General features: G+C 35.0%; 1 protein-coding gene across 2 annotated transcripts in view; it reads left to right on the forward strand.

Moving 5' to 3' along the window:
* The first annotated feature begins 252 nt into the window (after positions 1-252).
* LOC136982311 (mitogen-activated protein kinase 14-like) overlaps positions 253-15734 on the forward strand; it is a 43501-nt gene continuing 28019 nt past the window's right edge. The window contains exons 1-2 of one of the 2 annotated variants that reach the window (XM_067278791.1): positions 253-318; positions 12411-12540. In XM_067278791.1, the coding sequence (XP_067134892.1) occupies positions 266-318; positions 12411-12540 (183 nt within the window). In that variant the 5' untranslated portion in view covers positions 253-265. Of the gene's footprint in view, positions 319-6749; positions 7005-12410; positions 12541-15734 lie in introns of those variants that run through there. The other variant, XM_067278790.1, reaches the window with a different exon arrangement.

A 15734-nucleotide genomic window follows, 5' to 3' on the forward strand; every position in this document is an offset into this window, starting at 1 on the left:
ACAATAGTAAGGTCAACGACGGGTCCAAAGGGGAAAGAGTAACTGGAGATTCTTAAGCTCGATTCCGGAGAGGACAGTCGGAGAAAAAAACAGAACGGAAGAGCGAAGAAGGTTAAGATTCGGCGAGTACCGTGTAGCTCGACAGGATATAAAATTTATTAGTGCTCCTTTCCGAACAAAAGACTTTTGATCATCACAATAAGCAACGGAACTATATTTGTGACAAAAGATGGAAAATCATAAAGCTAGAAAGCTAGAAGAATTCATGGTGGCCTCCTTCTCTCAAGCGAGGAAAAGTATCCCCCGACAAAATTTCGAGTATTTTCACTATTAATCTTTCCATCTCTACCCTTCTAATTTCTTATTCTACTTTCCTCTTACTTAAATTGTAATGTGGTGTGAGGACCCGAACCGGGATCGACTTGGAGATCCGAATATGGGGTATCAATCGAGAAATTAAAGATCTCCTTTTCAGACACGCATAGGAAGAATTAAATGTCTCGATTGAACACTGAAAGTTTTTATTAAAACAATAGAAAAGACTAAAGTCGAGGAAAACGTGACTGGAGAGGAGTCGTATTTAGTGGCGAAACTGACCTCTCCCGTGTCCTCCGATCGGTTTCGAATTGTCACCAGGTGATGAGACCAATGAAAAGGCGGCTTGAGAGAAAAAAATTATAAAACCGCGCGAATCAAGATGGTGACGTTCTTGATTCGTAGTGCTCCTCTCCTGGATTTTTGCTGCTGTCATTCAACAAGGAAAGCTTGTTCGACGTCCAGGAATTGGCTTCGTTCTCCCGTCCCGTCAAGTTTCGCCCACGTACTGTACACCTCAGTTGCCGGAAGTCATCTCTTCAAGTTGTGCTGTCCATATTACCTTCGCCGGAAGAGAAACGATCGTCGGAACATTTGAACTTTTTGTACAGACTGGTTTCCCATCTTTGGATAGGCATTACGCCTTGTTATAAGAATAGTTGTAAGAAATTTTTATTTTATTAAACGGTTTTAAGATGGAAAACTTGCCTCAACAAGTCTATCTACTCCCGCACGACAGTATTGACCGCTCGATTGTCGAGTTTTTCCACCCAATCAGCTAGCCTCACAGTAGTATTAAGGTAATATTAATTTCGGGTTACTTCTGTTATGCGTGAAACGTTTTTCTTTTTCTTTCTTTTTTATTATTATTATTTTTTTTTTTTTCGGTCTGTAATCACGTGCACTCCCGACGCGGGAAATTTCACTGGTATCCAACCTTAATTGGGATCCCGACGAAAGATCCTGCGACACTTGTTTTGTTCTGTGTATATAAAGTGCATTAATTGTATCTGTTTGCTATTTGTGTTTTGGTATTACACTCTGTATATGGCTTTCGTCAGCATTGTATCAACACTCAATCGTCACATACATAACCTGTGAATTAACGGTCACATAAGAGGGAATTTTATTGAATGAGCATTAAAAATTTCATTTATCCGTTCAACTCGGCTCCCCTCGAGATTAATTCCTGAGTGTGCCACTATTCAATTATAAACTGACATTTATAAGCTTTTATTTATAGGATATTTACTCACTCTGTGATTACTGCCTTCAATTACTAATGTCACCCAATGATTTAATCAGCACCATTAAGTTGTTTTAAGCATTTTTGAGTTTCTGGACAAATTTATTTAAACGACCTCATAAAAAAATGACAATAACAAACAAAAAATAAAAATTTATTAGTAATATTATCCTTCAATTCGAGGTCTCGGCGCCTCTTAAAAATGTTATTAAGAATCCGAAGGGTTCCGTCCCCTTACGCGACTGTGTTACCATCTCTATTTTAATTAAATTAGTTTATACAGAAAATACCCCGTTTAACGCGGGGGATGCGACAAAGTGCTAAACGAAACAGCGTTAAACGAGGTCATTTTAACATAGTAAATAGGGAAAGAGGGACAGGTGACCAAAAACAAAACAAATTTTACTTAAAGTTATTCTTATATTAATTTGCATAATAATATATGTTAAATAACACATAAACATATGCACACTAGAAATGTAAAGTTCATTTATTGCAATGAAAGTCCTGGCTCTTCTGAAATTCTTGTTTTTAGCCATAAAGTCGCGTAGTTTCATTTGTCGCGTTTTTCTTTCCTTAATTCCTTAAGCAAATGTCGGTAGCAGGAGTTCGCATCCAAAACGCCTCGTCGCGCTTTTGCTCTCCTTTCAAAATCTGGATCATTCGCTACAATTTGATCAACGATTTCGGTTATCGTTACCAAACTTTTACTAAGGAAATCTGTAGAGAAATTCTTTCGGTTTTTCCTTTTCAAAATCACTATTTTCAGGTTCTACACGAATTCCTTGTTCTGCCAGTTCTTGGAGGTCGTCGTTGGTGAGGCTCTCACCAGAAACCTGCTGTAATTCCATATCCTGCTCGTCTACATCTCCTAGTCCTGCTGTATCGATTACGTTGACAATTTGGTCAACCTAACGATACAGCGACAGGCTCTTCTCGTTGGGCGGAAAGAGTTAAAAAAAAAAAAAAAAAAAAAAAAAAAAAAGGCTCTTCTCGTTAGAATTCTTGGATATCTTCAGCCATAACTTTTTCCACACTCTGTTCATGCATTTATCAGTTAATTCTTGCCAAGCAAAGTCGATATCTCCTACGGCATTCGCGACGTTATACTTTTTCCAAAATTGCACAAAACAAACATAGATTTAAGAGAAGTACAGCGCTAAGACGGATTGCCATCTTTTGCTGATTGGTTCGTGTTCGTGAATAATCAATGAAATGCCGCGATAATTTGAATCGGCGTAAATTTTGAGCTTTTATTTAGGCTTCCAGCAGACCGCATTACAGTGATACCTCGGTTTTCGTCGATAATTCGTCCGAAAACAATCGACGAAATCCGAAACCGACGAAAACCGAGACAAATTTTTCACGAAAAAAATCGACGAAAACCGAAACCGACGATAACCGAAGTCAACGAAAACCGAGGTTTCACTGTATATCAAATCAGCGTTAATCGAGACAGCGTTAAGCGGGATCTTACTGTATTTTTATATCGATTAGATCGGTCTGTAGCATTTGATATAATTTACTACAAACATTTATTTTCAATTTTAGAATAAATACTTCTGTTACAAAAATTTAATAAACTGACATATTTTATAATTACACGAGAATACGCGAGATCACAATAACAGTTTATTATTTAAAAATAAAAGCAGTAGATACTATTCTTGCGCCTTTATTCCATTGTTTCGGAGAGTGGCCATTTTGGATGGAAGCAAATCATCAAACTCAATATTTAACCAATCCTAATGTCTAATTTATATCCATTTATGAATACAATGTTTCCATTCGATTCGCCCGTGGTGACATTCACGTTAAAAGACACGGATCACTCAATCTGCTTGGACACCATCTTGCAATGCCACGTTGATTCAACATTAGTCAAAGTGCTCCGAAACAACGAGGAAGTGGGTCTGACCGATCACTGCGTCGAAGGAAGCCAATCGGACGGCAGAGATAAATCGAAACGTCATCGTTACGTAGAATTGCCGGAGGAACACGAAAAATTCACTTACGTTTATCCATTTCTTCTGCATTTTTTGGAAACAAAACACCTGATGTATCCGCGCGACAAGGACGTCGTCTTGAGATTCGTCCAGGCTCTGGAGTACTTCGACGTCATCAAAGACGTCCAAGAGTTGTTCGTCGCCAAACACGCGCGGGAATTAACTAATCGAGAAGTGACTCAAGTGCTGTTAGAAGGCTCCATCAAAATAGCCGAACAGAAAGAAGAGACGATAATGGATTTGGAGGAATTCAACTACGTCGTTTCCAAGAGGGTGCACAGAGAGTCCTTAATTGCCGTGACCAGGATTCGCGAGGACGGAAAGAGATTTGCCGTGTTCACCGTCTACGGCCAACACAAGACTCTAAAGGAGATGTTTCCCGACAAACAGGTGGAGGAGGACTTCACCTATCGCAACTTGACCTCGGTGGTCCGTCTCGGCTCGGATCTACGCAACGACGGGGATTTGGTGAGCCAATTAGGCAGCATCTTATTGTACAGCGTTATGGGCAGACTGGGTTTCGGATTGACCTGCTTTTCCACCTTTCATGGAGAAGAAAAAGACGTCTTCAGTGGATTGTGGCTTTTCTATAGAGAAAGACCCGGCGGAGGTAGGACCAGGAAAATCGTCGGATTCTCCCCCGGCAAAAAAACACCAGAAAAATCGGGTTTTTCTAAATGTTGTCTAAAACGAAAGTGACATGAGATTGACGTTTCTTACTTTAATTAATACTAAATTTTGTGGTTTTTTTCCCTCTATATAATTTATGTAAATAAAATTGAATTAACAAATTTTTCAGCAATTATGACCCACTTTAAGTTCTTTGCTATATAATACAGAATTTCATCCTATTTATTGTGATGCACTTGGAAAACTTTTAAATGGTAATTTCAAAGCTTTCCAAGTGCTTGAAAGTTATATTTCAGCATTAGTTCCGCCAGTATAATAATATAAGGCCAGATGGCAGCCCTCCGCTCTGGGAAACCCGGGATCGAATTCAGACGGGTCGAAAAATCCCCGGCAATTTTTCGGGGGGTGAGCCGTCCCGATACGTCGGGCCCCGTCCCTTACTCGGCTGTCCCATTGTGGGCCTGGCCAAACCCATAACGGACCTACTAAAAATAGATCCACTTAGTGCCCACAGGGTGGAAAGAGTTTTAAAAAATAAGTATAATGATATATACAGAGCCCTGATTGATTGAAGATTACATCTTTAAAGAATTTGAGTACTGTGTATCTAATTTTTATAGCAACGGAAAAGGAAACGGTTATTTTTGCGTTCGAATCCCTGAAATTTTTTGTTGACGATTTGTTACGATACGTCAGGTCGTCCATCACCACCCGGCAGTTTCCGTTGTGGGTCTGACTCAATCCGCGACGAGTACGGAATAAAGACCTTCTTAGTGCTCACAGAGCAGAAAGTATTAATTTATTAATGAAGAATACTCTGAACTATCAATAAGAAAATTCGACAATTTTAAATAACTTCTTTATACATTTAATTACTAGTATTTTTGTTTGGCTTGGTAATTTTTCACAATTTAACAAACTTTTTTGGCATCTTGCAGTGCCGACAAATTGTTGATGTTTCTTTCACTCTCCCACTATAAATTATTGAAAATTTATGAAATGAGACACGATTAGCTTTTGTAAGGGCAATGGAGACGGATTTTTTACCGAGCACGGCCAAAACTTAGGAACCCGTTGTGGTTCCTAACCACCTATAAATTAATATTATTTTTTGCTAACAAAAACAAAATCTTTAAAACTGTTTTTTATTGATAAAGAAACAATCTAATTATTTCATTTGTTCAAAATAATAATAAATGGGAAAATGACCCACTAAGGAGCAAAAGGCCATAGGGTAGGATTGCCATACAAAATAACTAATTGCTCGCTCCTGCACATCAAGTCTTTTTTAGGTAAAACCATTTTAATTCCTGCATTAAAAGATGCCAAAGAGCAAGTGTCATTTTAAAGATGAATATATCAAAAATTGGTCATTTATAAAGAAAGATCGAACTGAATTTGAAGCACTGTGTTCTATTTGTAATTCTCATATTGCCGTTATCCATGGACCATGGTTAATGACATTTTTACAAGTAACAAACATCGAGATTGGCAACATGAGATTCTAGTCAACCAATTTGTATATCTAAAAGATTATTTGGAGAAAAATAATACCAACCAAAACTGCGAAGCAACTGTGAAATTGAGTATGGAAGAGAAATGGCTGAAGTTTTTTGCAGATACAAAGCATATTGATCAGAATCATGACTAATAAAGCTATGCAAATACGTATTTGCCATTCCAGCCCACAATGTAAATGTGGAGAGAATATATTTTCCCTAATGTCAACTCAATGGTCGGACGAAAGAAACAGGTTGAAGCAATTTTGATTTGTCATTATAATTTTAAAATGACTCGCGCCCAATTTTATAATTATGTGAAAGAAAAGGGTATAATTAATAAAGTAAAATCAACTTTAAAATATGACTGGGCTGAAAAGGATTAGCCTCGCATCTTTTTATTATTCTACATGTTCATTTTATTGGACTGCTTAAACTTTATTGATTTTTTATCAGAGTAAAATAAGCCATTACCTACCCACTTTTTTCATGTTTTATTTATTTATTATTTTAATAAACGTCGCGTATCAGTGCTTGGCAGTTATGGCAACTCTACCCATAAGTTCTGGATAGCCCTGGCTTTTGTCCTACATTTACAATAAGACAAACAACAATACACTAGCAATATTAAAAAATAAATTAGTTTCTGTTTGATATTTATGTACTTTTTCTAAAAAATAGAAAGTTACAAAGCGAAAATAATGGCATTTCGAAGAATTAAAGCCAAGCAGCTAACTAAGCACTCCCTAGTATAGATCGTTTGGTATAAAACAAAGCGTGCCACTGATTTGCTTGTTCGTCACCGAAAAGCATCCATGGCCAATGACGTAATCCGTTCCATTTGAAATGGACAATGTCGTGGGTATGTTTGCAAGGCCATATTAAAGCCGCTTTATGACGCAACGCGCCCGTAGGCTACAGTTATAAAATGGCGCTAGGTACGAAATGAATTTAATAAGATTAAATATAAAAACAACGAAAATAAATAAGTAGCATTCATTTCCAGTTATCAATTCCGGCTAGACGTTGTTCTTGCGAAATACAGAAGAGTTTCCGTCTATGGCCACGTGAACGTCTTATACTCGACCAATGTCAAGTGTTTTTGTGTTAGGAAGTGACTCACGGGAAATTCTAGGATGCCGAGCGAATTAAGGATAGAATTAAACGTGTGCCATTTATAAAGAACGTTTGCCTGGTAAAGATGGAAACTAGTTTCGTTCGCGTGGAGATGAATACAACAACTTGGGAGGTGCCCGAAAGATATCGAAACTTATTACCCGTCGGGTCCGGTGCCTTCGGACAAGTTTGGTAAACATTTTCCTCCTCCATTTTACTATATTTTAATATATTGTCCCACCCGCTGTTGGTTTGTTACTTAATTAAAATTGCGAATAGTCCGTTCAAATTTTGTGCGCGTTGAGTTGTTTTTAACTCGTTTAGCGCTAAGGCCGACTAACCGGACGTGACGTCATACCAACGTCGCCTTCCGTACCGAGATCCTTTTGACTTTTTGGTTATCTTAACGAGAAGCTCACAAATGAAATTATTTATTGAAGTATCTAAAAACAATAGAGTTGAATATGAGCTTGTTAACAGCTTGTATTAAATTTTTAAATAATTTACTATTTCAGAATTTTTTATGTTATTTAAATCGTGAGTTTTTTATACCCACGTGTAGCATTACTCAAGTGTCAAATTTGACAGACGTGTTCTGTTTATATGGCAGATGACAAAATTGACAGCCTCTGTCTTATCTGAACTTTTAAAAGTGCTAAAACATACTGAAGCGTGTGAAATTTTAATGACAGTCGTTTTGCTTAAATTTTTTAGAAATTTGCAGTTATTTTGTGTATTATCAAAATCACAGAAAGGACATGATCAAAGATATAATCCCTACGTTTTATATTAGCTAACTGGGTGCTAGTGTCTCAAAGGTTCTTGTGAATTTTTTAATAATTAGAGATGTATAAATAGGCTACTACAAATTTACAATAATGTCCATTTAATAACTCTCTCCTTCAAAACCTGGCTATGCTATGCCTATATAATACTTTATTTCTGTTGGGTTTTGAACTTTGAAAACATGCCATTTGAGGACTACTTGGATTGCATTTATAATTTAATCCTAAGAAAGTCGAAGGAAAAATTTTTGATGTATACATGACTATTCTGACAAGACATCAAAAAATTCTGATGGTTTGGCACTTTCTGCATTCCTGTTTGTCACAAACCTAACCAGTTTCCTTGAAATTTTTTATCGAATACATGAAAAGTTTATTAAACGAGCCTTTGAATGGTGTTTATTGTAAGAGCGTATTTTATGCATTTTGAGTCATTAAAGTTTAAAAAAACTGCATAAGGAGTGTTAGAATGTCTTATATTGACTAGTGATATATTATACTATGATGTGATATGCAACGTGAATGATCATAAATGTATATATTTATGTATGTACGCAGTGGTGATATTCGAAATATTTAACAAAGGGTTCGCTAGCAGAAAATTTTTCTCTAACAATCATCAACAAACAAAATGGAAGTTTTGGCTAGAAATAAATACAATACCTTTTCTTGCAATATATCTAATAATCAGTGACGTATTTGGAACATAAGGAGCCCTGGGCGAAGACCAGGTAACAATAGTATGTTAGTGCTGTCGACCATTTTTTTTTTTTTATCAGGCAGAGAAATTTTTCACCCCGAATGGCACTGCTGATAATAGACAGATGTCATCATCTCTCGGTACAATGTCCTTTTTATTTCGCTGTCCATAGCCCAACACGTGTTCCACAGCCATCTTGTATTATCTCGCGCGCGTGAGATTGTGGGATCTCTCTATGACTGGATCTAGTTTCAAGAACTCTCTTGAATCAATCGCGATTAAACCTCGTTTCAGTCGAGATTGAAACGGTCGAGAGAGATTGCACCAAGGCATAGTCCCCGACCTTGCTCACAATCTAGATTGAAATGCTCAGTGCGAACGGGGTATAAGGCTCTAGTTTAATAGTGTTACAGAGTATAATACGTATATTTTAATATATTTTTTAAAAGAAACAAAACCACTGAGAAATGTTACGTGTGTTTAACAAGGTTTGGGAAACTGAAAATTTTACCAACGGGTTCGGCCGAACCTGTGCGAACCCGCTGAATATCACCACTATATGTACATGGATATGTACTGTACAATGTGATATACTATATAGGATGTTATAAAAAAGCACTCTGCATTTGTACGGTAGATAGTACGTAGCGTACCAACGAGGGGATATGGATTTGAACAAAACTACATTTAGTTTGTAGTAGTTGTATATGTTAAAATACAGCAGTTAGAAGTGGCAGAAGTTGCACCATTTTCTGTTCCTAGCCATCATACTGGTATGCAAGTAATTGCACTTTGCCAATAGATAATGGATATGTCAATATCGATCGTTGATTTAATTTGAAATTTTGATTCGTGTCAACTTATAGCTTTGATAAGATCTGCTTGACACACCTAAGACACAATTCAAATATTTGAAATTAGATTTGGATGAATCTGTGGCATTTGTTGAGAGTGATGATGATGGTGATGGAGATGATGAGCAGCACGCAATTTCAGTCACAGAAGAGATGAAGACAGAGTCATTGTTCACTCTTCCAATGACTTAAAATGTAATTAAGCTTTATTCACTTGTCTATTATTAGTTATCAGCACCTTTGTTTAAAGAATTTTTTGTGGTACAAAGCACATAGTTGATCACAGACTGACCTCCAAGATTTGTCTCTCTGACGGAATTTTGTTTTGAATTTGGTACCACATAATGCCGAAAGTGTGGTCAGCAAGATAATGTTCACTCATTCGTTGAATGTGTCTGGTATGATCAAAGCTGTGTTTCCATTACTTCTAGAACAATAACCACTTTGCCTAAATCCTAGTTTCCCTTAAGCTTTTGCCAATTTTCTCTAGTGATATTTGTACTACTGGAGATATGATTGGAACTTTTTGGAGAATTTTAGACTTGGTAAGATGCTAAGTTTGGATAGAGATGGAAGGAAGACGTGTGGAACACCTATAATAATGAAATTATCATCCTTTTATCATGTTACGTGACTGACTTATTGGCTTTTATTCTGGTTTTTACTTTAGCTAGAACAAAGACTATGGGTAGTTCTGTGCCTTACGTCTTTTCCTGCGCCCCCTTTGCCACGTGGTGGGTCTGACTCGGTGGAGAGTTGTGTAAATCTGGGCGTGTAACTTAGGGTGGGAGATTTATTGGAGGGTGTATCTCGAGGAGAAGTTAGAACGGAAGTGGAGAGAGAAGGAAGAATCAGTAGGGAAGAGTGTGGTGTTAGCCGAGTATATGAAATAACAAGACCCTGAGAGTCGCTCGGCTTTGATAGAATTAAAAAAAGAGGTTTATTAATTTCAGCGAACATAAATAATTTACAAAGAAACGATTACACACACTTACTAATTACTAATACAAATACATTTGGGACTGCGTGTAACAATGTCATCAATTAGTCCCCGCGTGCCGACAAGACAAAGAACTTATTCTAACTTATATCTAGCTTAACTAAGTACAGGGCCCTAGAGAAAGATAAGGTGGAAGAGAATTAAACAGAGATGATAAGACTGAAAATTGGTTCGAAGGGGTGACTGGCGGTAATAAATAAGAAAAAAAAACCTCGGATCCGTTCCTTAATAACTTTCTTTGTTTCTGTTCGTCCCGTTTTTCTCTCTCTCCGAAAAATCTTCCTTCCTCTCGCTCCTGTCCTCCTATCTCCTCTGACGTAACCCCTCGACCCCTCGGTGTCACACCCTTTTTGTTTTTATTACCGTCCAGGCCACATGTGTCGACTAACTACCGCGTGGTTAAGTAAATAGAAAACGGAAGTAAAATTGTTACTACAGGAAGATAGTATAAGGAAAGTAAAGAAAAGAAAATAAATAAGGTTTAATAAAGCCACAGTGGTGTGTGAAAGTGCATGAAAAAAATAGTCAGGAAGCCAGAAAGTAAAGACTGTGCAACCAGTTCAGTGGGAAGATTTCATTTTCAAACTGTTTCCTGTCCAATAAGAAGTAAAAGAAGAGATTTGAAAAATGGAAAAGTTGAGCATTGATAATACATGTTAAGCAGCTATTGGCTTATACATGTCATAATAGTAACATGTAAAATTAATATTTCAAAAATCACCGAGTTTTTGACATGTATTTACTAAGGTTTTTTTACTAGGCGTGGTGTGTATTAACTACTGTATAAATGTCAAATGCTTATTTTAACACCCTATGTGTAAAAGTAAACATTATTAGTTTAAATGTGTAAAGGTTGACACTTATTAGAGTTAAAAATCACTTTGTTTCATTTGCAAGAATCAAACTAATATTGTTTTTGTTATGCAGATTTATTGTTTGAAAGGTAAACAAGACAAACAAATACATATATAGAAGTATGTAGATTATCTGTATATTTAAGTATAATCATTATTTTTAAATAAATTTTATGCATCAGAAATACATTTAAAAAAATCAATTTTACTAAGAGTTGGAAGTATGAATTAGAATTTTCTAACAAGAGTTGTTTGATTGCATGCTTATAATTCTTGAATGGAATATAATTATTAGGAACTGAATTATTATTACTAAAATTCTTTCATTATGGTACATTAATTTCCATTTTTTTTTTGGTAATTATTTTTCTTAAATGTGAAATTTAATGCCAAGACAACAAGAAATTTCTGTAGAAAAAGTAGTTGCTTTATTTCAATGACTTTTAATTTTTTATATCATAATTTTCTTTTCTAGGAGGAAAGAGTAAAAAAATGTAATTTTTTATTTTTGTAAATATTTTTTTACAATTCCTGTAATTTCTTCTATAGCTCTTCTCATTGGATTACTAGAAACTTTTATTAATCAGATTTATTTTCATTGGTCATATGGTGAAAATCATTGGGTACATTCCAGTATGTATCAAACGGTGCCTTGGTGAATTGCAATATACTAAAATATGTTCCAATATTCACTGACAAGTTTGTTGGTGCATCGACTTATGCACATTGCACTTGTCAGGCTGTGGATATGGTGAACTCTGATGACGCAACACAGCTGTCTCCAAAGTTATATTATTAACATCATTTTTACTACTAATTTGTACCAAGATTTTTTGACAAAATAAGTCTGTAAATTCCAATATAGCACCATTTGCTATTGCCATTCTGTTAGGTTGGAGGACATTCTGGTTAAAGCTTATTAAATCATTCACTGATACATTGGTTGTGACCAAGACTGATGCATACTGGAATATACCCATTCATTCTCTGTAACTTTAATGAAAAGAACAAAACTTGTTTTCTCTAATGTCAATGCTGAATTCAGGTTCACTAAGCAAACAGAATTTTTGCTTATTGAGCCTGAAAATAAAAGTCTGCTCCACTGGCCTCTTCAGACTATTTTATTCAATCCTAGAGTGTGAAAAAAAGTGAATACAAAAGAGACTTTTATATTTTTTTAGTTTTTCTTTTGAATTTGTGAACATTTTATTTTTTTTATGGTTTATTTTTTTAAAACCTGCTTTTAAGATTTTTCAGCATTTAAATTTCATAATTCATGTAATTGATAGTTGTATTTTTTTGCTTAACAAAAATTATTATTTACATACAATTTAATTTAGGTTAATTATAGTTAAAAATTTTTGATTTAAAATAATTTTTAATACATTTATATGTATATTTGCAGTTCAGCAATTGATGTAGTTACAAATCAGAAAGTTGCAATTAAGAAAATTACCAAACCATTTAATTCGGCAATTCATGCACAAAGAATTTACAGAGAACTAAGGCTGTTGAAACATATGAATCATGAAAATGTAAGTAAATTTGTGTATAATGAAAGTTAAAGATTAACTATAATTTAATAGAAATGCTACTTCCTCAATATTTTTAATGTTTTATAACACTAGATTACTACTAACCAAAGAATTGCACATAGGAACAAACAAAACTTAATAAAAGAAATGAATGTGTTATCAATCACCTGTTACACAAATGAAAACGTTAACACATGTTAGTTATTATTTTAAATATGTTTACAGGAAGTAACTGTTAGGATTAAGGTCTTTTATCATTAACTCTAGTTTTGGTTTTTTAGAAGTAAATCGACCCCTCACAGTGCAGGATAGAAAGACAAGTAATACGTACCAGCAATGTCTTCAAAAAAAACTTTATTGAAGTTATTTATACAGATAACAAGGCAGTTGCAAATTTCACAGACTGCACAGAGAGAGAGAAAAAACAACTATAAAAAATGGGGATTTTCATTTTAAGAAATGGGACAAGATCTCGCGCTCTTCTTGCGAGCACTATCATTGAGGAGTTGTTAAACACGGAGGTCTAACATCCCCACTAACTCCGAACATGATGAATGCATATTTAGAGCACATCTATGGGTTTCTAAATGAGGTCTTGGCAGAAGTTTTGTAAAGGTGTCAGCAACCATTTCTTGTGTTGGACAATACACAACTTCTGTTATGTTCTTTCTTTGAAGATCTCTGATGTGATGATACTTTGTGTCTATGTGTTTCAGTCTTGAATTGTGTTTTTCACTTTGTGAAAGTTTTATTGTTTCTTGATTATCTTCTATAATCTTGATTGGCAGATTTTGCTTTAGTTCAAGTTCTTCTGTCAGACGTAAATCCCACAGTAGTTCTTGTGTATCACTTGCTAAAGAAACATATTCGGCTTCTGTTGAAGATAAAGCTACACAGTTTTGTTTCCTTGATTTCTATGATATGCAATTTTTTCCAAGATTTATCATGTTTCTTGATGTTGATTTTCTGTTGTGTCTGTCTTGAGCCCAATCGGCATCTCAGTAGACCTTTAGCTCAAGTTTTTCAGTTGATGAAATTTGTAGTCGCAGATACTTTGTCTTAATTTCATAGATAGCATATAATTTCTCTTAACAGCATTCCAATCTCGCTGTCTTGGATTTTCACACCTTCTACTAAGAATGTTGTTGAAGTTGCTATATCTGGTCTTGTAACAGTTGAGATATATAAGGGAGCCCCACTGCCTGCCTATAGTTGTTTCGAATATGTTTTGAAGTAGGTCTTCTTCTCCTTGTACTTTGTAATAGTCTATTTCCATTGGAGTATCTTTGCATCTTGCAAATTAAACCTCTGTACAAGCTCTTCTATTTTATTTTGTTGACTCCACAAAAAACTTCCATCTTTCTTTCTTTTTACTTGTATTCCCAAGTAAAACTTTACTTCTCCTAGATTTGTAATATCACAGTTTTGTTTAACAATTGCTACTATTTTACTAATGCTTATTTCACTTTCTGCACTGATCAAAATATCATCTACATATAGCACACAGTAAACAATATTTTCCCCTTCACCTTTGGTAAACAAACAGGTATCAGCTTTGCTTTGTTTAAAACCTTGATTAATTAGAGTTGTTGCTATTGCCTCATTCTATGCTTTGGCAGCTTGTTTAAGACCATAAATAGCCTTTTGTAGCTTGCATACTTTTCCTTCTTTTCCTTTTTCTTCAAATCCTATAGGTTGTATCATGTAAACACTTTCATTTAATTTTCCATTTAAAAATGCAGTTTTAACATCAACATAATGTACTTTCACTTTTTTATATGCAGCTGCAGCTAAAACTTGCTCTTCTGGAAAACTTTCATTAACATGGAAAAATTGGAAGACATCTTTAGTATTCCATAGTTCATGTTTTCCTTTATTTTCTTTTCCTGTATTCATTTCTAGGAATTTTACTGATCTGCTTATTATTATATTTCTATCACCTGTGTAAATCCTGTATCCATTACTTCTCATATCATACCCTACAAATGTACCTTCAATGGTTTTCTCATCTAATTTTCTTCTTTTATGCTTATTTATGTAGGCATATGCTTTATATCTAAAAGCTTTAAGATGGTTTAGGTCGGGCTTTATTTTGTTTCACAACTCATATGGTGTTTTATTTATTGTTTTAGTAGGTAATCTGTTCTGCAAATAATTTGCAGTTATCACTGCTTTGCCCCAAAAGGATTTTGCAAGATTTGCATATATTATCATAGCTCATGCCATTTCCATGAGAGATCTGTTCTTTCTTTCTGCAACACCATTTTGTGCAGGAGAATAAGGTATTGTAGTTTGATGAGTGAGTCCTAGTTTTGTTAAATATTCTTCAACATTTTTATTACAGTATTCACCACCATTATCTCATCTTAGTGTGTTGATTTTTCTTCTAAACTGATTTGTGGTTGAAGCTACAAATTCTTTCAGTTTTGCAAGAACTTTATCTTTGCTTTCAATTAGATATACTATAGTAAATACAGAAAAATCATCTACAAATGTAAGGAAGTATCTCTTTCCTCCTATACGATCTACTTGCATATGTCACTATGGACCAATTCCAATGGCTCCTTAGTTCTGTAAGTAGACTTCTTTGGATATGGTAGTTCAGTGAGCTTTGTTTTAATGCATATTGGATATTGTAAATCATGTTTACAATTATGCAACTTTATTCCCTCTACTAAGTTTTCTCTTTTCATTTGTTTTATTGTGTCATAATTTCTGTGACCTTATCTTTGGTGCCACTTAAGTATGCAATTTTTATTTATTTAATTTACAATTTTGCATTAATTGAGCACTGTTTACTTGCTCTTGCTTATTTGTTGCAGCAATTAACTTGTAAATATTATCTGTGGCATTGCCTGTAGCAATTAACTCATCATCTCTCTCTCTCTATGGTGCATACATTATTTTCAAATTTGACTAAACAGCCTCTATCAGTTATGGTTTTATTGTTTTACTGAGAGTAAATTTCCATCTAACTCTGGAACATAAAGCACATTCTCCAAGAGAATTTCTTCTTTCATCTTCTATAAGGTGTTCTGACCTTTATACATCCTTCACCTATGCCATGTGATTTCAGCTTTGCTTCATTGGCAATGGTGATAGAGTTGCCTTTTTGCTTATTAAGTTTTTGGAAACATTTTTTTGATATATGACAGGAAAAAACAGTTTCCTGTCATATGACACATTGCACCCGA

Source organism: Centruroides vittatus, unplaced genomic scaffold, assembly GCF_030686945.1.
Source record: "Centruroides vittatus isolate TY-2023 unplaced genomic scaffold, ASM3068694v2 contig_82, whole genome shotgun sequence".
NCBI classification, from domain to species: Eukaryota; Metazoa; Arthropoda; class Arachnida; order Scorpiones; family Buthidae; genus Centruroides; species Centruroides vittatus.